The sequence below is a fragment of the Debaryomyces hansenii genome (assembly GCF_000006445.2).
Source record: "Debaryomyces hansenii CBS767 chromosome A complete sequence".
NCBI classification, from domain to species: domain Eukaryota; kingdom Fungi; phylum Ascomycota; class Pichiomycetes; order Serinales; family Debaryomycetaceae; genus Debaryomyces; species Debaryomyces hansenii.
In genome coordinates, this window is record NC_006043.2 from 1116544 (window position 1) to 1137151 (window position 20608).

Genomic DNA, 20608 nt, shown 5'->3' on the forward strand with positions numbered 1-20608 from the left:
TATATAGTCAATGAAAGCATCAATTCTAATTTATCACGTGATTTAGTATATTATATCAGTTTGTCATAATTTTCAAGTAAGTAAAATCCATTATATTACATTATGTCAAAATTAGTTAAAGTATGTGGTATTAGGACCGAGGAGGCAGCAAATTGTGCTATCGAATCGGGTGTTGATTTACTTGGAGTGATCTTGGTTCCTAATAGAAAGAGAACCATTGATCACAATGTAGCCAAAAACATTTCACTTTTGGCAAGTGATAAGAGAAAGATAAAGGATACTCAATTCAAAACTGTAAATTCTATATTGAAGCATCTAGAGGGGCAATCTTTTCTGAATAGCGACCAATATTTTATTGCATTTAAGCAATTAATAATAGATAATGGGCCATTTTTAGTTGGAGTTTTCAGAAATCAAGATATTTCAGATGTGTTCAAGATTGCAGGGGAGCTTAGTTTAGATTTTATACAGCTTCATGGGAATGAGGATAAGGAAGAATTTTGCGAATATAATTCACTGAAAGAATCATGTACATATGGGATCATTCCACGATTCGTGATCCCAAGAGATATTGCCGTGATGGACAAACTCTTTACAGAAACAATCAGAGATAATGTACATGTCGGCAGTGGTTTAGCGTTGCCATTATTGGACTCTGAATTGGGAGGAGAAGGTAAAATTATTGATTGGAAAGCAGTCGATGATTTAAAGAAAGGCAAGTTTATTTTGGCTGGAGGCTTAAATCCGTCTAATGTTCGAAGTGCGTTCGTGATCAACAATGTAATAGGATTTGACGTAAGCGGTGGTGTTGAGGATGGAGATGGGAATAAAGATTTAACGAAAATTGAAAGTTTCATAAAAGCTGTCAAGGAAACTTAATTGCTAATTCATATATGACTACGACGTTCTAAAGCTATTTATAGACTAGTAATAAGCGATTAATGTATATTAAATAGACAAAAATGTGCCACGTAGTTCGAGTTTGTCCTAACTACTAACTAATCTGATAAAATATATAATTTGAGCTGATTTTTAGTATTATTTACGGTGATCTATGAAATAGGTATATATAAACACAATTAATTTTAATAAAGCTTTGAACATTTAAATTAATCGGCTTGATCCCAATTACCAGGTCTTGGTTGTTTAGGCATTTGTGGACCACCGGCCCTCTTGGCCATAATAATTTGATCGATAGATAAGATTGTATTTGTTGCGTCGGTTGCCAAGTCGATGGCAGACTTCTTAGCAGATAATAAATCAAGTATACCATGTTCTTTAACATCCAATAATCCATCATCTGAATCATTATCAATATCAATACCGAAGTTTATACCTTTGTTATCGTCTAAGGCATGAGCAGCATACAATTTACTTAATAATTCAGAGGAATCTAATCCCGAAGTCTCAGCTAAGACTCTTGGGATAACCTCAAAAGCCTTAGCGTAATGCTTAATAGCTAATTGCAATAAACCTGGTGTTTTTTCACCATATTGAGTAATTAATTTAATCAACTCAATTTCAATAGCACCTGCACCTGGTAATAACCTATTATCCTTTAATAAACCCTTGATTGCGTTAACACCATCATCAATAGCTCTTTCAATATCATCAAGACTATTTTGGGTAGCACCTCTAAGAATAATAGTAGAGGTTCTTGAAATAGATTCATCTTGTCTGAAAATTGTAACTCTATCACCACCGATTTCTTTAGTCTCGATCACGTCAACAATACCCATTTCATCTGGCATTGGAGCACCTAATCTTGGCAAAGGAGTAGCACCACATACTTGACAGATTCTTCTTAAGTCGAATTTCGATGGGACTCTCAAAACCAAAATACCGTGCTTATTGAAATAATGTAAGGCTAACTCACCAATATTTGCACCAGCTACAACAACATTAACACCAGAATCTGAGATCTCCTTACACATTTGGTCTAATTGTTGTTCTTCACCTTTACTGAAGTCTAACATTTCTTTAGCGTTATGTAACAACACGGTACCCTTGGTTTCAGTAGTCGAAATATCAATTGGACAAGTGAATACCACAACCTTCGATTTGGTTTTGATGTTTTTAATATGTCCTTCTGGTTCTCTTGGGAAAACCATACCTTTCACAACTTCAGAATTGGATAAACTGGAACCCATAATCTTCACCACTCTGATAGAATCGATATTGAAATTTTGTGGTTTCTTAGGGTTTATGACAATCTTTACCGCATCAATGACCAACTTTGAAATTAAATCTTCATTTCCATATTGTTTAGCTGAAATGACAGGCTTGATGACCTTCAATAATTCGCTGGTTTCAGTAATCGACTCAACGTTACTAACAACCAACGATTCTAATGTATCCATGACAAACTTATTTGCCAAATTATACCCTTGCATGATCTCAGTCACATTCAATCCTAAATTGAGTAATTTTTCAGCAATGTTCAAAAATTCCCCTGCCAAAATGATAACTAGGTTGGTATTGTCACCCATCTCAAACTCTTGTTGCTTAGACGCCATAATCAAAATTTTCACTGCAGGATGTACAATTTCTAATTCATTGAGCATGGTGGCAGCATCATTTGTTATAAAAATCCTTCCTAATTGATTAATGATAATTTTATTTCTACCACTTGGTCCCATCGATGTCAATAAAATCGATGATATTTCTCGAACTGCTTCAATATTTTTTATGATTACCCCATCAGCACTGGTGTGCGATTGGTATCCTTGCTTAAATAACCCAGAATTTGGGGCTTGAGGTAATTTAAGCGACATTATTATTCGATATACACGGTTTAATGAAAAACTATTCTTGTTGATTTGCCCTTTCGATGAATTTTTTGATCAACCAAACCAAAATCTCAAGCCGCATTTTTGTGTAATCATTATATAAGCAGCAGTCGTTCATACTTAAGAACTAGATTACATGGTACGTAGTAAACTTGGGTTTAACGAGGAGCTATATAAGCTATGTGTAGTAATTGTTTGTATGGACTAAGGTGGATTATTATATTAAAAGTTAAAATAAATTACAATTAGAAAACATTTCGTACTGTGGCCATTTGTAACTGCAAGTATATGGAAGGATGATTTTATTCATCTACCAGCAAGCTTGGAAATTGTTTCAAGGTCTCTATCAGTTATGGCGTCTATATCTTTAAAATCTGCTAGTAATTTTAGATCCGAGTCTGGAAATTTGTGGACATGTTTGGAAAGTATCAAATTGAAGTTTTTGAAAACTGTCTCATATTTATCTAGTTTGTCTTTGAGTGAGTCAACGTCTTTCTGGTATTGTGATACATTGTTCTGGAGCTGTTGTTGAGCATGTTTCTTGCGTTGCCTACACTTGGAAGCTGCTAGTCTGTTACGTTCCAATAGTCTTTCTTTTTTCCAAGCTGCCGTCCCGGGAATTGGCCCATTATTAGGATTGTAGATCACTTCATTATTGTATATTAATTGATGGTTTGGAGGAGGAACACCCGCTGCAGGTATCGAATCTCCAGGTTGTATGTTGGGCGTCTCAGGCTTCACTTGATTTTTTATAACAGATCCTTGTTGCTGTTCCGGCAGTATACCAAGATCTACTTTTAACTGTGGCTGAGACACCAAACCCTTCTGTTGCAATTGAGATGGCTGATGCGGCAATTGCCCTGCTGATTCTGTTCGTACTGGGTCCTTTCTCTGGTGCGTATGAACGTCATTCAATACAATATCGTCTTTGGATGCCGCTTGGTTCACCGGTCTGGTCGCATTCAATTCATCATCCAATGGACTCTCATTTTCCAAGTAAAACTCGTGGTTGATAATTTGCCCAATCTGCCCGTTAGATATAGATATTCTCCTCCTTCTGGGAATACCCTCGTTCGTGGAATATGGAAGCATCATAGTTGTGTCAAAAATTGGCGGATTCGTTATCGGATACGAGTTAATATCAAATGGATCATGGAATTCAAATACATGGCTTCTATTTGGCACCTCCACAGTATGGCCACCATTATTAACATCTGACATCGATATGTCCCCGTTACCTATAGCTTCTGGTTCCATTGGGTTTGATGCTCCTGCTTGAACTGGTGTTCTTGCTTCTATGTTAGCCTGGGAGTTCCGGATTTGCGTCACATTTCCATTAGTCCCATCCTTCACTATAGGATAGTCCAAATTTGAAATATTTTGCACTACGAACTGGTTACCATTTGGAGGTACCTGAGTGTAACCTTCATCCTTTGCGTAATTCATAGTGACTAATACTAATAACTCATTAGTAATATTTTCCATTGAATACAAAAGGCTTTAGATTACTTTTTGTGTACTGCATATGAACTCACTAAGGTGAATACGGTACTATTTGTGAACCAAGTATATGATTCTAAGACATCAAGAACCACTCTATGGACGATATAAAGGATAAATACAAGCATTTTCCTCAATATAATGAGTTAAGGGACTTACTTAAACATGCTAATGTGAAATCGGGACGATTGCTTAAGGCATTGGACAGCTATGAATACCAGAATGATAACGTTCGGTTTGACTTTATCGTTGAAAACCAACGGGGAACCAAGTTTTTTGGAATTCCGTTATTTTCAAATCGGACTTTATTACCGTTTATAGATCCTCAAACGTATCAGCTGTTGGATGGAAAGACGATATCTCTCACGTACAACAACATCAATAACTACCCATTACCCGATATGGATTGGAAATGGTCGTGGGATAAGTGGTATTTGTTGATGGCCAACGATGTGGATGCCCAGGGATGGCTATATTCGGTGATAATGTTTAATAGCACTCATTGGAAGGGGAAGTACCTGTTTGGCAATTTTGTGCGGCGACGGATATGGGTGAGGATGCGACATAAGCTGTCTACGTAAGGATCCTAATAAGCCTGGATTGAGACTAACGGTGTTAATATGGCAGGGTTAGAGCAATTGGGTCGGAGGACTCACTAGAGAATGGCAGATGGTATAGAAGCCAAATTCCCTAGAATAGGGTCGGTACGTAAGGCCACAAATACAGAAAAATTAAAGAATGAAAGCGTATGATAGCTGGGATGAATAGAAAGGATTGTATATTTGGGTTTTTAGATATCATATTTGCCTATTCTTTATTAGGATATTCAGTAACGGTATATGATAATGAAGGGTCTAGCGTTGATTGGTACTTACACGTCGCGCTCTGTTAAAGAAATGGGTGTGAAATAGACGCCGAATAGACCTTCATTCATTGTTACCAAAATGGTTAATATTGACTTGCCATTGGCCATATCGTTAATTCGATATAAGAGGAGGATGGGCTATGTCCAATCTATCGATTGTATGTTGTTTTAATGGGATTTTTTAACAAATAATTGCTAACCGCCAGATATTATACGTAATATCATCTTGAAGAAGAAAATACAGGAGCCTAAACCAAATGGGAAGGAGCTTAGATTTGTACTAGATTTACTTAATATTGACTACTCGATTAATACAAATAAAGGGTTTATAGATTCGATAAATGCTGGTGATCTTGTAGCAAGAGAATACTCTTCCAGAGAAATACGAGAATTGATTTTGGCGTTTAAACATTTGATTAAATGGGACAGCCTGGTTAAGAACTTATTTTTGATTAAATTGATTAGTCAAATTCTTCAGAATATTCCAGTCTCGATGCTTCGCAGGTTGAGGTCTTGTCGCAATCAGAATGCTCTTAGCTGGAGTTATATATTTGTTGAATTGGATGAATGTTTGTTACTGACAGTTGCATTTAAAGTCAGAGAGGGAAGAAGTTTACGACTTAAATATGAGTTTGTTGTTGACGTATATAAGGCATTATTTCAAAAAATGCAAATAATGGGGATTTCTCTCGATAAATTTGCCAACGAATTTGTATTGAATATCGGCAAGTTGGTTATTTTAACAAAAACCGATTTTAATTTTGATAATTGCAAGCCAAATTATACTAGGACTATTAATGATATAGTGGATGAAACATTTACTATGAGATATCTAAAGTGGAATCGACATAGCGTTGATTATAAGAAGTTTAGATATTTAATGACTATCATTGATCGTAGATTGGTAAAATATCTAATCTTAGCATACTTACAATTAGTGAAAGAACTTTCTATCTGTAGTCCCAACCGAAAGTATTTGCTAACCTTTTTGTTAATATTTAACGATATTGAGTTGATACAATTTTATCAGTCTATAAGCTGGATTATCTAACGGGTTTTATCGCCTTCTTTGAGAAAATATACGTGCAACCACTTAAAAATGTTGTTGTAGCTACTAATAATTCAAAGCCGTATAATCCTGAATGAAATGGTTCAATCCAATTTTCTGCCATTATTGATTCGATTGCAGGTTGCAATACCAAGCTTCCAATATAGAGCATTTGTAATCCTGTATTCACTTTGGATAATAAGTTCGGATGAACAGAAACTGTAGGAATCGAAATATTAATAAGCCTCTTAAACGTTTTCGGTGGTGGTAAAGTTACATATCTGTAATAGATTGCCATAAAACTCAACAATACATCTCTTCCAATGATTAAGCATGCAAGGTACAATGGCATGGACGAAATATAACTTAATGATACAGTACATATAGTCATTAATAATTTATCAGCCATTGGATCTAATATTGATCCAATAATTGATTTCATGTTATATTTCCTGGCAATATATCCGTCAATAAAATCAGTTACGCATGAATATACAAAAATCGACATCGCTAGCCCAGCTTGTTGATTTATGAGAAAGTACCCTACAGCAGGAGCAGTAATAATTCTAGTTGCAGTTAAAATGTTGGGTATCGTATAAATATTTTCACGCAATAATGGTTGAAGTGGACTTATGGGTTCTAATGGTGGTAAGGGCTTTGATGATGGTTTTGGTGACTTCTCTAAATCACTTAACTTTGTCTTTTTAGTCTCATGTAGTATGCGGGAAAATGTATGGAATTGAAGTTTATTACTGTTGAATGAATTCGCTATATGTCTTGGGGGGAGTGAAAAACCAGATCTTATGCAATTCGTTGATCTAGCATACAATATAGATCTAATGATTCCTTGGTAATTATACAATCGCAAAGTCATTTGAAAAATATTTTTTTATTCTTGACTATTCTTAATATCCAAAACAAGACCTAGATGGAAGGACTCTACTATCTTATCTCTTCTAAAAAGTCACCAGTAAAGATTGATGGTTGTACCAACTTCCTGGAGTTGATTAAAAAAAATAGTTTACTGTTTACTGTTTACATTCTCACTTTACAGGTTATACTTTAATAATATTAGTATCAGATATGTTCTAATTAGCTACTGCTTTTGGTAAGCCTTTATCATTGATTAAGCTTTCTGAGGAACCTTGCGGACCTTGACCAACTTCAGTTAAAATAATTTTGGAAACACCTTTATATAATTCAGGATCCGCTTGGATATCTGAAGTGGTATCCAAAGTTTTAGTATCAAGCTTTTCCCAACCACTAACTTTACTGAAATACTTGTAAATTACGCCTAACACTTTCAGTTCATTTTCTTGTTCATAATAGATGACAGCGTTTGGACCAGCATCGAATGTGTAAGCAGCGATGATCTTTCCTTCTCTTTTGTTTAATTCGTGGATTAATTTAATTATCTTCTTAGAAGTATCATTCAAGTAAAAGATTGGAGGAGTTGAGTCTAAACAGACAGCATGGAATGAATTCGAATCTTTCATTGTTAAATCACCGAAAGTAGCAAAATCTTTACGTAAAATGGAATCTTTCATGTCATCAAATCTTTTTGGAACGACTTCTTTAATTCTCCATTGAAATAAATCCGATGTAGCAACTGTGGTCTGCATACCTGAAGTAGAAGGGGTATCTTTCTTATCGTCACTGACTACTAAAATTGCAGCCTTCATGTTTGGCCAGTGGCTCAATGGAGCAACTTCAACTGCCTTCGAATCTTCACCGTTGGTTTCTTGACCCATCTCCCATGCAACATAACCACCAAAGAGTGAACGACATGCTGATCCTGATCCTTTTCTTGCAATTTTAGAGATCTCTGACATATTTTGTGGTAATTCGTACAATTTTGCAATAGAAACAACCAAAGCAGCAAATCCTGCTGCAGAAGAAGCTAATCCTGCTGCGGTAGGGAAATTGTTCTCTGAAACTATATGTACGCCAAATTGACTCAATTTAGGTATAGACGAATCGTTAGATTCCAATTCTTTTCTCAAAGTTCTTAAGTCGGCTAAACAAGCTTTAGTTCTTTCTGACTCTAAGGATTCCAATTTTCCATTTAACCATAACTTATCTTCCTTGAAATCTTCAGAAGCTGCAACTGAGGTTAATGTTCTTAAGTCATTTTGCGATAAGGTAACAGAAATTGACGAGTTAGTTGGTAAGTTCAAGGACTTATCTCTTTTTCCCCAGTACTTTAATGTCTACTTTGAGTTAGTATCGAAGCTTCAATCCTTAAATTTTACAATTTGAGCATTTTATACGTACGGCAATATTTACCGGTGCCGTTGCTGACGAAGTATAGACGGTCATTGTGGTATAGTTCAGGTTTAATTGTATATTAGACTGTCAATCTTTATTGAAATAAATTTCTGGACGTGTATTATTTTTTTTCTTTGTGTAATTACATTTTCCCTTTCCAGTTTTCCATATATTAAACTTATATTATTACAATTTACATACTTTAAAGAATACACTCCTACAAAAGCCAACGTCCTCCCTGTGGATATTGGGAATACAAGATAAAGATACTTAGTAAATAAAAAAAAGCGTGTGCCCAATAACAACAGGACAAATTTTTTAACAAAAATAAATCAGATCTTATTAAACAATTGATCATTTTTGTTACCTAAATACAACATTTTCTTTTAAAGTACATCAGTGTAGTAAGTCGATTATTTTCTAGTCCACTTCCATAATCTTGCTTTACAATCACCACTTCCGGTAGCAAAGATACCCTCTGTGCCTTGCGAATTCAACGAAACAGCCACCGAAATAACAGAATTACGGTGACCTTGCAACATCAATAATGGATTACCTGAAAGTTGGTCCCAAAATATAACACCACGGTCCTTAGAACCAGACAAAATATATTCATTCTTAGGAGTCGAGCAAACAGATAAGACAAAATCCTTGTGACCAATGTAGGTGACGTCACAAGAGGACTTCTTTCCAGTGCTTGCATTATTAGAAACGTTTGATTGTGGGTCTTGTTTTCCTTCTAAGTTCCATAACTTAACAGTTCTGTCCAAAGAACCAGAGGCAATCTGTTTACCGTTAGTCGAGAACGCAACCGAATAAACTGAATCTTCGTGGCCGTTACCACTTTCATTACCAGAATCTAATCTTTCGACTAAGAAACCAGTGGTCGAATCCCAAACTCTAACTGTTCTATCTAAGGAACCAGCAGTGATCAATTGGCCATCTGGGGAGACCGCGACGGTTGTCACGCCATCCTCGATAGATAAAGTCAACGAACATTGCGAGGATCTTAAATCCCAGATTCTAACAGTTCTATCACCAGAACCAGAAACAAGTCTGTTTCCATCAGGAAAGAAATCTAAGGAATAAATATCCTGTTCATGACCACGTAAAATCTTAATTATTCTCTTCGTTTCCAAGTCCCAAATTCTAATCAACTTATCTTCGGCACCAGTGGCTAACAATTTACCATCAGGAGAGAAGCAAACGGATCTAATGTACAAATCACCATTTGCATTCGCAGATGAAGACTGAACATTGGATTCGCCTGATTGGTTTTCGTTGTTGCTGTCATCGTTAATACCATTGGAAGAGTTATCATCAATCAATTTGGCAATTAATTCACCGGTTTTAACGTTGAAAACTTGGGTAGTCTTATTACATCCTGTGGCAATGAATTCACCGTTCTTGGAGAAACGAACACAACAAACAACAGAAGAGTGATCTAAAGAATGAATCAAATCGACATCCAAATCACGATTGAAAGCAGGGTTATACAAAACATAGTAATCAGGCTTCTGTTTCTTGAAGTCTGGATTAGCCTTGGAGACATCTAAATCCGCCAAGAAAGATGGAATCTCTTTGACGTGAGAAGCCTTCTGGAGTGGATTTACTATGTATTGACTCTTGTCAATAATAGTCAACGCAGTAGAAGTTTCAGGAGTAGATGGTTCGGCTGGTGGTTGTGTGGACGCAGTTTCGTCTTTGGTAGGCTCAACCTTAGCAGTCTTCGGCGATTCCAGCTTGGCCTCTTGTTTGGCAGGAGATGGCTTAATTGGAGGAGGTAAAGTTTGGGATTGTGACACTTGCGGAACTGGTGCCTGTTGGGGAGGCTGTTGTTGCTGTGGGGGTGGATAGTTGCCGAATGGGGGTTGTCTATTTTCAATCCCGTTGAGTTTGTTTTGGTGTTGTTGGGCCTGTCTATCTCTATTCTCTAACTCGGTCTTCAATCTCAAGATTTCCTCCTCGTACGCCTCTTTAATCTTCCTGTGGGCCATCTCTAACTCGTACACTGTCTGTCTGATCTGCTGCATTTCCGCAGTCTGTTGGTTGTACTTCAAGTCGTAGTCCTCCTTCACCTGTTTGAAATTCGACGCCTCGTTCAACGCAAAGTCAAACTCCTGTTTCACGGCCTCCAATAACTCGCTCAACCGTTGTTGGTGCTGCTGTCTCTGTTGGTGCTGTTGCTGCTGTTGTTGAGCAGCAACCGCGGCCGAATTTGGTGTATATACCGACATCCTATCGCTATTTTGTCCTCGAATCTCTTCAATGATACCTATCGTATTAGAATCGCTGGTATCAACTCAATAGTCTTCGTATTAATCAATTTGGAATTAATTTATTTTTTCCTGTTCTTCACTTCTCTGGCGCTAGAACCGGTCAATAACAATTAATCAATCTGCAAATTAGCTCAATTTTCGTAATGCCTGGGTAATATGGACTGTTCTCAATTACCTGTAACTTTTACGCCCTGTCTACTTCACTTGTCACGCTGTATAGAAGGATGTACTGATAAACAAAGGGTACCTAAACGTATATTTTTAATAGACGCTTTTTTCTTTCAATAAACAAGGGGTGCATCCGCTAACTGGCGAAAAAGGCGTCGAAGCAAATTTCTAGGGGGTGTAACTCACGTGATGTATTTTTCAAATTGCCGGACGTAATTATATGCTAGTATAGTACAATAGGAGAATGCCCAAGCGACCAAGTTGTGGAATAATTGCGTGTATACGTTCAGAAGTAGATATCAGACATAAGCCAATTAGGACAACAGTAATAATAGCACATAGCATTAGCACACAGCACGATGGTACATCTAGGAAGCAAGCCATTTCGAGGCAAGAGGGAACAAGAGGCATACGACCGAACGTATGCTGGGAGATACCAGAAGTTGTTGCGTAAGAACCACTTTTTATACTTTGGGTTGCCGTTCATTCTTTCGATCGTAGCGGGCTCATTGTACTTGCAGAAGTTCACGGCAGTGAAGTGGGAAAAGTACGACGAGAGATACAGACAGGTGGGTGAAGAGGAGATGTTGTCGATGATCGAGAACAAGAGGCCAGTGGACAAGAAAAATGATTACTATAGGTTACAGGGACTCCTTCATGACCACGAGAACGAGGTAAGCTCGAACGAGGATTACGAAATCGTGAGGGTGAAGAGAAAGAAGGAGGATGAGCCAGTGTGGTGAGAGATGAGAGATGAGATGCGAGAGGTTGAGGTAGGTCTGGCTGCGTTGCTGGTGACGCAGACTGGTCGTGGTTCCGGGACATATTAAAGGTGGATCGAAAGCCTGTCTGGTGGGTATGGGATCCCTCAAACGTTTATGGCTGGGTCTGTAGATAGACCGGTGTGTATAGGTATAGTGATAAATTCATGTAAATAAATATTCGGATCATCGCGCAGATGAAAAAAAATGGCGTAAAAGCGAAGTAGCTGTGAAAAAGATAGTATAGACGATTAAACGCAAAGTAACATAAGATGGTTTCATTTAGTTGTGAGGTGTGTAACGATACCGTGTTAAAGAAGAAATTGGATCAACATACACAGAGATGTGGGGGTGCGTACTTCAGCTGTATCGATTGTTCGGTAACTTTCAACGGTACCGAATACCGTCAGCACACCAGTTGCATCAGTGAAGCCGAGAAATACGAAAAAGGGTTGTATAAGGGCAAGAAGAAGCAGCAGATCCAAAGCAAGCCTCAGGAAGTAGTTAAGGCTGAAACTAAACCTGAACCTAAGAAGGAAAAGAAGGAATCCAAGAAGGAATCTAAGAAAGACTCTAAGAAAGAGAAGAAGGAATCTACCGATTTATCCTCATATTTAAATTCGAACAAACAAGAAAGCTTGTACAAGATCATCAAGAAGATTTCATTCGACAAGAAGAAGGATAAGAAGGACATCTTGAAAAATTTACAGTTGACTAAACTTGAAGATGGCTCAATTAATGTTAGCTTTTAATTACTGTACAATAGTCATAGTCTATAAGATATTTAATACATAAACCTGGCGCACATGTTAACTTTTGGCTCCCTTGTTCAAGGCACGGTTCATTTTGGTGTAGAACTGGGAAAGTGTATTGTAGGGAAATGTTAGGTTGTCACAGAAGTAATCTGGCAATAAGTCCAATAGCATTTTTGCATTGCGTTTGGAGTCCATGGTTTCGTCATCCACATCTATGTCATCGGACTCGCTATCATTATCCTCCAATTCGTTCAAAAATGTAGGTACGTAATTGATTTCTGCGGTCGATGTAAATTCTTTGGAAATAATTAATCTGTAATCAATGGTCAACTCAGTTCCACTCCCATTCGTTGACGTTTGCTTGAGATCGAAATGAAACTTTGCATCATCTTCCTCGTAGTTAATTATTCTTAATCCAGTCAATAACTCCAACATGTCTAACGTTATGCCTATTGTCTCTAATTCCTTCGATAATTGATCTTGGTTTATCACTTCTTGTTCCTGCTTAGCTGTTTTCTTCCTTCTGATAGGCGACACATACATGTTTGGTGGCTCGCTTCTAGCCTTCTTCATAGGAGTTTGTAACAGACCGTTATCTGGTTTTTCTTCTAGCAACTTGTCAATTATCTTCTGCTTATTATTCAATTCTTGTTGCATGTCATTGATTAACTGATTCTTTTGTTGTAACTGAACCTCTGATTTCTTCTTGTAGTTCGTGAATATTTCATCTTGCTTTGTGTTGGTTAAGGTATGGATTATTTTCATTAAATCATTATTATTCTGTGCTGACAATATGTCCTGTTCGGTTATATTGGTTGATTTATTAGTGGATAATATGGTGTTAGCACTTGGCACCGGCGTTGATGTCAAACTTTCGCTCAATGTACCGTTGTTTTCATTCTTCTTATCTGCTCCACCGGATGTCTTACGTGTTCTACCCATTACTTTCAGTTGTTAGTGTATTCAAAACATAAAAATTATGTTTACATAAATTTTGTGATTCTTAAAATCGCGTTAAGCATCATCACTGTTTTACAGTGATGATCTAGGACATTAGTACGATTATAGAGAACCTATCCATATATATGTAACATCTACTACGTGTCATCATTTTGAGTCTGTCTTTCTATGCAACTTTCTACAATCGTTGAAGTCATCTAGCATATATTATGATCGCTCTCGAAAATCTACAATAATGACTGGAACATGAATTTCATCATACAATATTAGTGCTACTACAGTCAATTGTACCTTTACAATTCCATTAGAATCGCAAGGATAACTTCTATGTAGTAATCTTCGAAGTTTCAGCAAAAACTTGAAAGTCATTGATTTGCGTGTTTCTAAATCTTTCTAAATATTCGAGGAACCGTTAAACCAAAATGAAGTGGATAACTAAAGCATATCATTATTCAATATTTTACATGTATGATATATTCTTCAACGGCTTTCAATTTAGGAGTAATACTTATTATGCTTTTTGTATAATAGATCCATCTCATTACCTCATCATATAACATGGTTTGCGTACAATTGATACACAATAGTATAGTAGTAGCTTCATGATGTAGGTATCTAACACATTGAGTTTTCCATCATCGAGGGAAGGCGATATGAACGAGGAAGACTCCCCCACAAGATGATGATTCCAATTTGATGGATTTCGTAATGTGCGCTCACTTAAAAAAAAATCATCATTAACTTAACTTATCTCTATCAACAAGGAAATCAATCAATAAGACGTTAGTAAGTGAAGATTACATATCGTATCATGTCATTCTCCCCCGATATACTTAATAAAAAGTTAAGCTCGTTGCAGGAAACGCAAGATTCAATTGTAACGATTTCACAATGGGTATTATTCCATCACAGACACAGTAAAGAAACAGCAGAGTTATGGGCTGCATTTATCCTTAATTTACCAGCTAGCGGTTCATCGAAGAAATTATCTTTATTGTATCTCTGTAATGATGTTGTTCAACAGGCTAGACATAAACGGAAGATGGATTTCATTACGGAATTTTCAAAAGTTTTGCCTAGGGTATTCAATAATGTTTACAAGACATTGGATCCAGCAATTAAGCCAAAAGTAGATAGATTAGTGAACGTCTGGTCTGAAAGACTGGTATTTCCTTCAAATGATATCAAAGAAATGAAGAAAGCCATTGAATTATCAAAAGCCAATAAGTCGATGGAAAATGATGACAATTCCGGCACCTCTAGTTCTTCAGCATTTGAAGGATCAAAAGTTGGCATTGCATCTGACCTTAAATTGTTGAATAATGTATTTTTACATATGAATCAACTAATTGATATAAGTCAAGGGAATTTGAATCAAGTTGGAATTCAATCAAAGACGTATTTACCTACAGACCCGTCAGTATCCGATAACTTGCCTTCTCCTAGAATATATATTTCAAAATTAAACGTTTTAGAAAAACTATGCTTGATGTCCAATAATAATATTGAAGAGATTAAGAAAGATAGGTTGGAAATATTAAAACAATTGGATAATTTGAGAAGTATTGTATCTGATGGCTTACAGACAGATGATAGTAAAGTGAATATAATAAATAAAAGATTGGAAAAGCTTAGGTCTACTAGAAGCGAGCTACACAGTATAGTGGATTCAGATGAACCAGTATCGCAAGCTCAGGATACTACTGAGGAACCATCACCCGAGTTTGACCATGGTGACGACGATGATGATGATGATGATATGATTCCAACTTATGAAAATGAAGACAGTGATGTAGATGATGATCGTCCGCCAGCGAAAAAACCCAAACACTCCCCTGAATCTTCAGGTAATTCGACTCCTTCTTCCGCAAAAAAATCGGTTGCATTTTCGGAAGATATAGAAGTCAAAGAATACGACAGAGAAGATCAGACTGAAAATATTAAAATTATCAAAAGTGATGAAGACGAAAATGGTGATGCGTTGGATAACATATATTATGATGATGATAATGATGATGATGATGATGACAAAAGTTCAGTATCTATTGACTTCGAAAGACATCATAAAGACGATTTGGAACTAAAGCATGAACATGATCATAACAGTACTGATGACGATGGCTACGATCCTTCTTCGCAAGGTGAAGATACTTCAGAATCTAATAGTTCATCAATGAATAATAGTGTATTAAATCTATTAGCTAAGTTAGCATAATATTTGTCTCGAATAATGAATTCACAATTAATAATGTATATTCATGTAGATATATTTCCATCATTTGAAATCACCCAAGTTGTGCACCCTCTTCCATCTATCTCCTCATTAAGAACCCACCAAAGTTTATAAATGATTTATAGAGTCTCGGTTTTATGTTCACAAATGTATGAAATTGTCTAATTTGACTAAGATTTGTAGACTTCTTTCGAAGTAATCCAAGTGAAGTAAACTCATTAAATAATTGTTTTCCTTCATTTATTTTTGATCTATCTGGCACTTTTCTATGTAAATCTTGTGCTAAACTTTCCAACAAGGTATATTTAGCATTGATTACTGAGTTCATATCAGGTAACTCAGGTGTTAAGCTATTAAAAGCACTTGGCAGAAGTGTATCAAAGCGCTTATTTGTTCCAATATACAACAAATTCCTTGCCCTTGTACAAGCAACGTAGAATAACCTTGCCTTACTTTGTGCATGAGGTTCTAATCGATCGAGTAGAAGTGAATCCCAAAATGACAGCGATTTTGCGTTCTGTGGTGCTCCAGCGATAAAAACTACTGGAAATTCTAATCCTTTTGCAGTATGTACAGTAGAAAGGTTGACCATCTCTCTATCCATAGTTGGAATCTCGTCATTATAACTGCGTAAAAAGTACTCTACAAACAGCTTTTCTGATTTGGTAAGTGAATTCTGTTCCATATAGCATTCATATGAATATTTTAAAGACTTATTAAAGGATTGTAAATAGGTCTTCAATAAACTTTTATAGTCTTTCTCGATATCAATACTGTCTGGTTGTTTAGTACTACGTGATTTCGATAATTCTGGCAGATTTAGATATTCTAATAATTCCAGGTCACTAAGTACTCGTAGTAATGAACTTAAAATGTTGGTTGGATTCTGGGATTCTTGAGTATTTTGAATTAGATCCCTTCTTACGGATCGAATAGAATCCATAAATGTCTTTAAACGTAATATCTCGTTATTATATTTTGGGATTTTGTAAATATCCGTGATATCATGTAACGATTTCTTCTTCTTTTTAACGGTAACTTGATTTTCTTCAACCTGTATATCGAGAAATTCCAATTCATGTATTATATACTCTTCTAATGCATTTTCTCTCGTCTCTAATCCCCCATTTACTTTCCATTTATTGCTTACGTTGAATAACTTTGATACTCGGGAAGAGCTTCCAAATTTTCGGTCTAAAATCGATATGACACATAATAAACCAAAATCTGAGCTAGGGCCCTTGCTTATGACATTCAAAATATCTAGTAAAATATGTACTTTAGATTTAATCCACGAAGCTGACAGTGAAAATCTATTACACTTAATATTATAAGTTTCAGTTAAAAACTTTGATATTTCTTCTATCTCCTTATTGGACCTTGTAAGGATTGCAAAATCAGAAGGGTTTAATAACCCGCCCAGTTCACAAATTAGTCTGGTAACCTCACTCGCTATAAATGCATATTCGTCCTTATTTGAGATGTGCATACTAATTATAGGTTTGTGGCCATGACCACGAATTGACCTAAGTTCTTGAGCAGGATCAAATAGACCAGCGGGTTTTAAACAAATTTCGGTTACTGCATTCAAGATTTCAGGAGTAATACGGAATGACTCGTTTATAGATAGCTGGGTAACTTCACCACCTGGAATTTCATCTTGAATTTTGTGAATTAATTCTGGCTTTGAGCCTAGAAACTCGTAAATACTCTGATTAGGATCGCCAGCGATCGTTAAATGTTTCATATCTCCCTTACAGAAGCCAGAAGTAGGATACTCAATGACCGCTTTCACTATCAGTAGTAATTGTGGATGAATATCTTGGAATTCATCGACTATTATAGCTTTGTAATTTTTAAGTTGGGGAATTAAGTTCATATTTCCAACAGCTTGTGGCTGTAATGATAAATCCATTAGCTCCAAAGCATTTACAAGCAAATCGTGGTATCTTATCATACCGTTGTTTTCCAAGTACATAATTAATGCCTCAATGTATTCCTTACTAACCTTGTACTTGTAAGCTGCCTGTGGTATGGTTAAATTTCCACTTTTCACTGCGATAAGTAATTTTTCTAACGACAGCGGAGTCAAGTTACCTTCCACTGTTCTACCGCTTAAACTAATAGATTTTCCCAGAAATATATTAGAAAAACTACGCCAGCTTAAATCATCCATTAATGTCTTTTTTCTAAACGACGAAGAATATTGATCCCCATACTGGTCGACTAAACCCCCACAAAATGAATGAAAGGTATTGATACTGATACCGCTAGTTATATCTTCCCCCAATGTATTAATTAGATATTTTTTTAACGAATTTACCGATCTGTTAGCCATAGATAGCACCAAAATTTCCTCTGGCTTCAACTTACCAATACTTATCAAATATGCAATTCTTTTCACAATGGTACTAGTTTTTCCACTTCCCGGACCAGCCTTGACAACTAGTATCTTGTTCATTTCTGGAGGAAACTCTATAACCTTAGCTTGAGATTCTGTAGCAAAAATGGACAGGTTTTCAAGTGGTACATCTGACAATGATTTGCCTCTATTTATATTTTCTGCATCTTCGTTAATCCTTGCAATCAATTCATCTTCTTCATTCGAAATTGAAGTAATATCTTCTTCCTTTTCGCCAAAGGAGAAGCAATTCATTCTTTTACAACAGGTTCAACATAAGGCTACAATTTGGCATTTCAATGAACTTTAGAAAATGTATACAAACATTGCGCGAAATTAAATCCTACTATTCATACTTCCCATAGGTTTATAACCACATTAAAAGTCACATATAACCTAAAGTAATCTACTAAGTTATGAGTAGTTTGGAAACTCTCAAGCAGATCTTAGAAAAAGATAAAGATGATGAGATTTTATTAGCTAATGATGAAAATTTACAAAGTCTTGACAATCTTCAAAACTATATCGTACATAGGAAGAAAGAATCGAATAACTTATGTCAATTATTAGAACTGGTCAGAATTGAGTCATCCAATGAGGAAGCAAATATCACATCACTGATTAGTTCACTTCCTGAGTCTGATTTGTACAAACTTATAGCACGATTTCAAGATTATCAAACGAATATCAAGACTCATAGGGAAAAGTTAATTCCAATAGAAACTATTATAACTGACTTCAATACCGAATTAGAACAATTATCATCGAGTTTAGCATCATTACAACAACAATCCAGCAAGTTATCTTCTGATTTGGATTTGCAGCGTGCATCATCGGAAAAGTTAAACCCAATTATATTGGATCTCATGATTCCTCCTGGTATAGTACATTCTATAGTAAAGGAGCCGATTAACGTAGAATGGCTTGAAAACATAAGGTTCATTAATGAAAAAATCCTTTTAATATCCAGTGTTAAGTCTAACAAAGCGGACAAAAGATTAACTGACTTATACAAGGATTCTCTTGCATTTTCACAACTTGAATCAGGTGTTAAACTTCTAGTAGCCAAATCCGTTGAAAGGATACGAGATTTCATTATTCATAACATCAAAATGCTCCGGTCCTCCCAAAAGACATCATCGCAGAGTATTCAACAAAACCTTCTTAAAGTTAAAGAATTATTTGCGTTTATAAAATTGCATCATTCTGAGTTGGCAGATCAATTACAATTAGCATATATATATACTATGAAATGGTATTATCAAACTCGTTTTGCAAAATATTTATACGCTATAGAAAAGCTTCATGTTCGTCATGTCGATCTGAACTTAGTACTAGGAAGTGGGCATAACGCTAACGATGACAAAAGTTTATTTGGCGGTGGATTAAAGAATTGGTTATATAGTGGTGGAAATAATTCTTTGGCTCCTCCACAAACTAATTCATCACATCAACTGCTGCAATCACAAGCGCAGCTGCTGCAGCAGTCACAGCTAAGTAAGCTCTCAATATCTGATTACTTGCTGTCAATTGATAAGAGGTTGCAAATACTTGAAGCTAGGAGTGATGCACCAGAGCCACACTTAGCTATTCCATCACAAATTGCAGAGACCACACCGTTTAATTACTGGTTAGAATTTATTTATAATCAATGGTCTATCGCACTTATTGATAATATTGTGGTAGAGTATTTGTTTATGGTTGAATTCTTTTATCAGGGTGATGAAAAGTTTTGTAATGTGGACACTTTAAAACGAAAGCCTAAAGAAAATGATAATAGTTCTTCTGGAAACTCGCAAAAGAATGATTGGTCCCATGTTATGTTTGGAAATGTATATAAAATGGGTTACGATTTTGTCAGCTGGTTGATCAGTCATCAGCCATCTCCATATTTAACTGGAAGAAATAATGCGTCCATTACAACAACGTCTAACCCTCAGAGAATGAATACTGGTTCAAAGACTTTGCTACAAGGAACATGTGATGGATACGCAGTATTATTGATGATACGATTAGTACAAAAGGCTCAATCTCTACTCCACAATGAATTTCATATTCCAGTGCTTGATGATCATTTGAATTCTGTATTACTATTATTATGGCCGCATTTTACAAAAATAGTTGACCTTAATTGTGAGTCCATGAAAAAGTTAATAATGTATTCTGGATCGTCGAAATCTAAAGAAGTTCATTTAGCACCAGTAAGCGTTACACAACAGTTTTCTCAATTTTTACTGGGTTTGTTGAAATTAGCAGTAGTAACATCCACTGATAAGAAAGATGATAATGATAATATCTTCAGAGGGGAACCTTTGTTCACTTCTATAACTAGATTGAGAAATGATTTCGAGAACGTACTTACCAAATTAAGTAGCCATCTATTTGGCTCGGGAAGAAGTAAGTCCATTGAAAAGGAAATTTTTTTATATAATAATTACTTCTTGGTGGTGAATATCTTGAGAAATGAAAATCTAGGAGATGATGTTCCCAATGCTTTTATTGACGAACAAATTAAACATTTTGAGATGCTATGTGACGCTTACAAGAAAAGCTAATTCAGTATTTTATTACATTATATATA

The 20608-nt window shown here is 35.9% G+C and overlaps 14 protein-coding genes across 14 annotated transcripts; 7 read left to right on the top strand and 7 right to left on the bottom strand. All coding sequences in view use genetic code 12, as the record gives it.

Moving 5' to 3' along the window:
* Window positions 1-102: 102 nt before the first annotated feature.
* On the top strand, window positions 103-879 carry DEHA2A13266g (DEHA2A13266p; the record flags this gene model as incomplete). Its single annotated transcript, XM_456906.1, has 1 exon — window positions 103-879. One exon carries the CDS (start codon window positions 103-105, stop codon window positions 877-879), a length of 777 nt encoding a protein of 258 aa, XP_456906.2.
* A 230-nt stretch (window positions 880-1109) lies between these two features.
* On the bottom strand, window positions 1110-2774 carry DEHA2A13288g (DEHA2A13288p; the record flags this gene model as incomplete). The annotated part of the gene is made up of 1 exon (XM_456907.1): window positions 1110-2774. The coding sequence occupies one exon, from the start codon at window positions 2772-2774 to the stop codon at window positions 1110-1112; it is 1665 nt and encodes a 554-aa protein (XP_456907.1).
* A 321-nt stretch (window positions 2775-3095) lies between these two features.
* On the bottom strand, window positions 3096-4274 carry DEHA2A13310g (DEHA2A13310p; the record flags this gene model as incomplete). The annotated part of the gene is made up of 1 exon (XM_456908.1): window positions 3096-4274. One exon carries the CDS (start codon window positions 4272-4274, stop codon window positions 3096-3098), a length of 1179 nt encoding a protein of 392 aa, XP_456908.2.
* A 113-nt stretch (window positions 4275-4387) lies between these two features.
* Window positions 4388-4870, top strand: DEHA2A13332g (DEHA2A13332p; the record flags this gene model as incomplete). The annotated part of the gene is made up of 1 exon (XM_456909.1): window positions 4388-4870. The coding sequence occupies one exon, from the start codon at window positions 4388-4390 to the stop codon at window positions 4868-4870; it is 483 nt and encodes a 160-aa protein (XP_456909.2).
* A 363-nt stretch (window positions 4871-5233) lies between these two features.
* On the top strand, window positions 5234-6205 carry DEHA2A13354g (DEHA2A13354p; the record flags this gene model as incomplete). Its single annotated transcript, XM_456910.1, has 2 exons — window positions 5234-5312; window positions 5361-6205. 2 exons carry the CDS (start codon window positions 5234-5236, stop codon window positions 6203-6205), a joined length of 924 nt encoding a protein of 307 aa, XP_456910.2.
* Window positions 6198-7076, bottom strand: DEHA2A13376g (DEHA2A13376p; the record flags this gene model as incomplete). The annotated part of the gene is made up of 1 exon (XM_456911.1): window positions 6198-7076. One exon carries the CDS (start codon window positions 7074-7076, stop codon window positions 6198-6200), a length of 879 nt encoding a protein of 292 aa, XP_456911.1.
* A 214-nt stretch (window positions 7077-7290) lies between these two features.
* DEHA2A13398g (DEHA2A13398p) lies at window positions 7291-8521 on the bottom strand (the record flags this gene model as incomplete). Its single annotated transcript, XM_456912.1, has 2 exons — window positions 7291-8412; window positions 8477-8521. 2 exons carry the CDS (start codon window positions 8519-8521, stop codon window positions 7291-7293), a joined length of 1167 nt encoding a protein of 388 aa, XP_456912.2.
* Window positions 8522-8883: 362 nt separating this feature from the next.
* On the bottom strand, window positions 8884-10707 carry DEHA2A13420g (DEHA2A13420p; the record flags this gene model as incomplete). The annotated part of the gene is made up of 1 exon (XM_002769989.1): window positions 8884-10707. One exon carries the CDS (start codon window positions 10705-10707, stop codon window positions 8884-8886), a length of 1824 nt encoding a protein of 607 aa, XP_002770035.1.
* Window positions 10708-11276: 569 nt separating this feature from the next.
* DEHA2A13442g (DEHA2A13442p) lies at window positions 11277-11660 on the top strand (the record flags this gene model as incomplete). Its single annotated transcript, XM_456914.1, has 1 exon — window positions 11277-11660. The coding sequence occupies one exon, from the start codon at window positions 11277-11279 to the stop codon at window positions 11658-11660; it is 384 nt and encodes a 127-aa protein (XP_456914.1).
* A 290-nt stretch (window positions 11661-11950) lies between these two features.
* Window positions 11951-12430, top strand: DEHA2A13464g (DEHA2A13464p; the record flags this gene model as incomplete). Its single annotated transcript, XM_456915.1, has 1 exon — window positions 11951-12430. One exon carries the CDS (start codon window positions 11951-11953, stop codon window positions 12428-12430), a length of 480 nt encoding a protein of 159 aa, XP_456915.1.
* Window positions 12431-12487: 57 nt separating this feature from the next.
* Window positions 12488-13375, bottom strand: DEHA2A13486g (DEHA2A13486p; the record flags this gene model as incomplete). Its single annotated transcript, XM_002769990.1, has 1 exon — window positions 12488-13375. The coding sequence occupies one exon, from the start codon at window positions 13373-13375 to the stop codon at window positions 12488-12490; it is 888 nt and encodes a 295-aa protein (XP_002770036.1).
* An 829-nt stretch (window positions 13376-14204) lies between these two features.
* Window positions 14205-15608, top strand: DEHA2A13508g (DEHA2A13508p; the record flags this gene model as incomplete). Its single annotated transcript, XM_456916.1, has 1 exon — window positions 14205-15608. One exon carries the CDS (start codon window positions 14205-14207, stop codon window positions 15606-15608), a length of 1404 nt encoding a protein of 467 aa, XP_456916.2.
* Window positions 15609-15705: 97 nt separating this feature from the next.
* DEHA2A13530g (DEHA2A13530p) lies at window positions 15706-18282 on the bottom strand (the record flags this gene model as incomplete). Its single annotated transcript, XM_002769991.1, has 1 exon — window positions 15706-18282. One exon carries the CDS (start codon window positions 18280-18282, stop codon window positions 15706-15708), a length of 2577 nt encoding a protein of 858 aa, XP_002770037.1.
* Window positions 18283-18443: 161 nt separating this feature from the next.
* On the top strand, window positions 18444-20582 carry DEHA2A13552g (DEHA2A13552p; the record flags this gene model as incomplete). The annotated part of the gene is made up of 1 exon (XM_456918.1): window positions 18444-20582. The coding sequence occupies one exon, from the start codon at window positions 18444-18446 to the stop codon at window positions 20580-20582; it is 2139 nt and encodes a 712-aa protein (XP_456918.2).
* Between the last annotated feature and the right edge of the window lie 26 nt (window positions 20583-20608).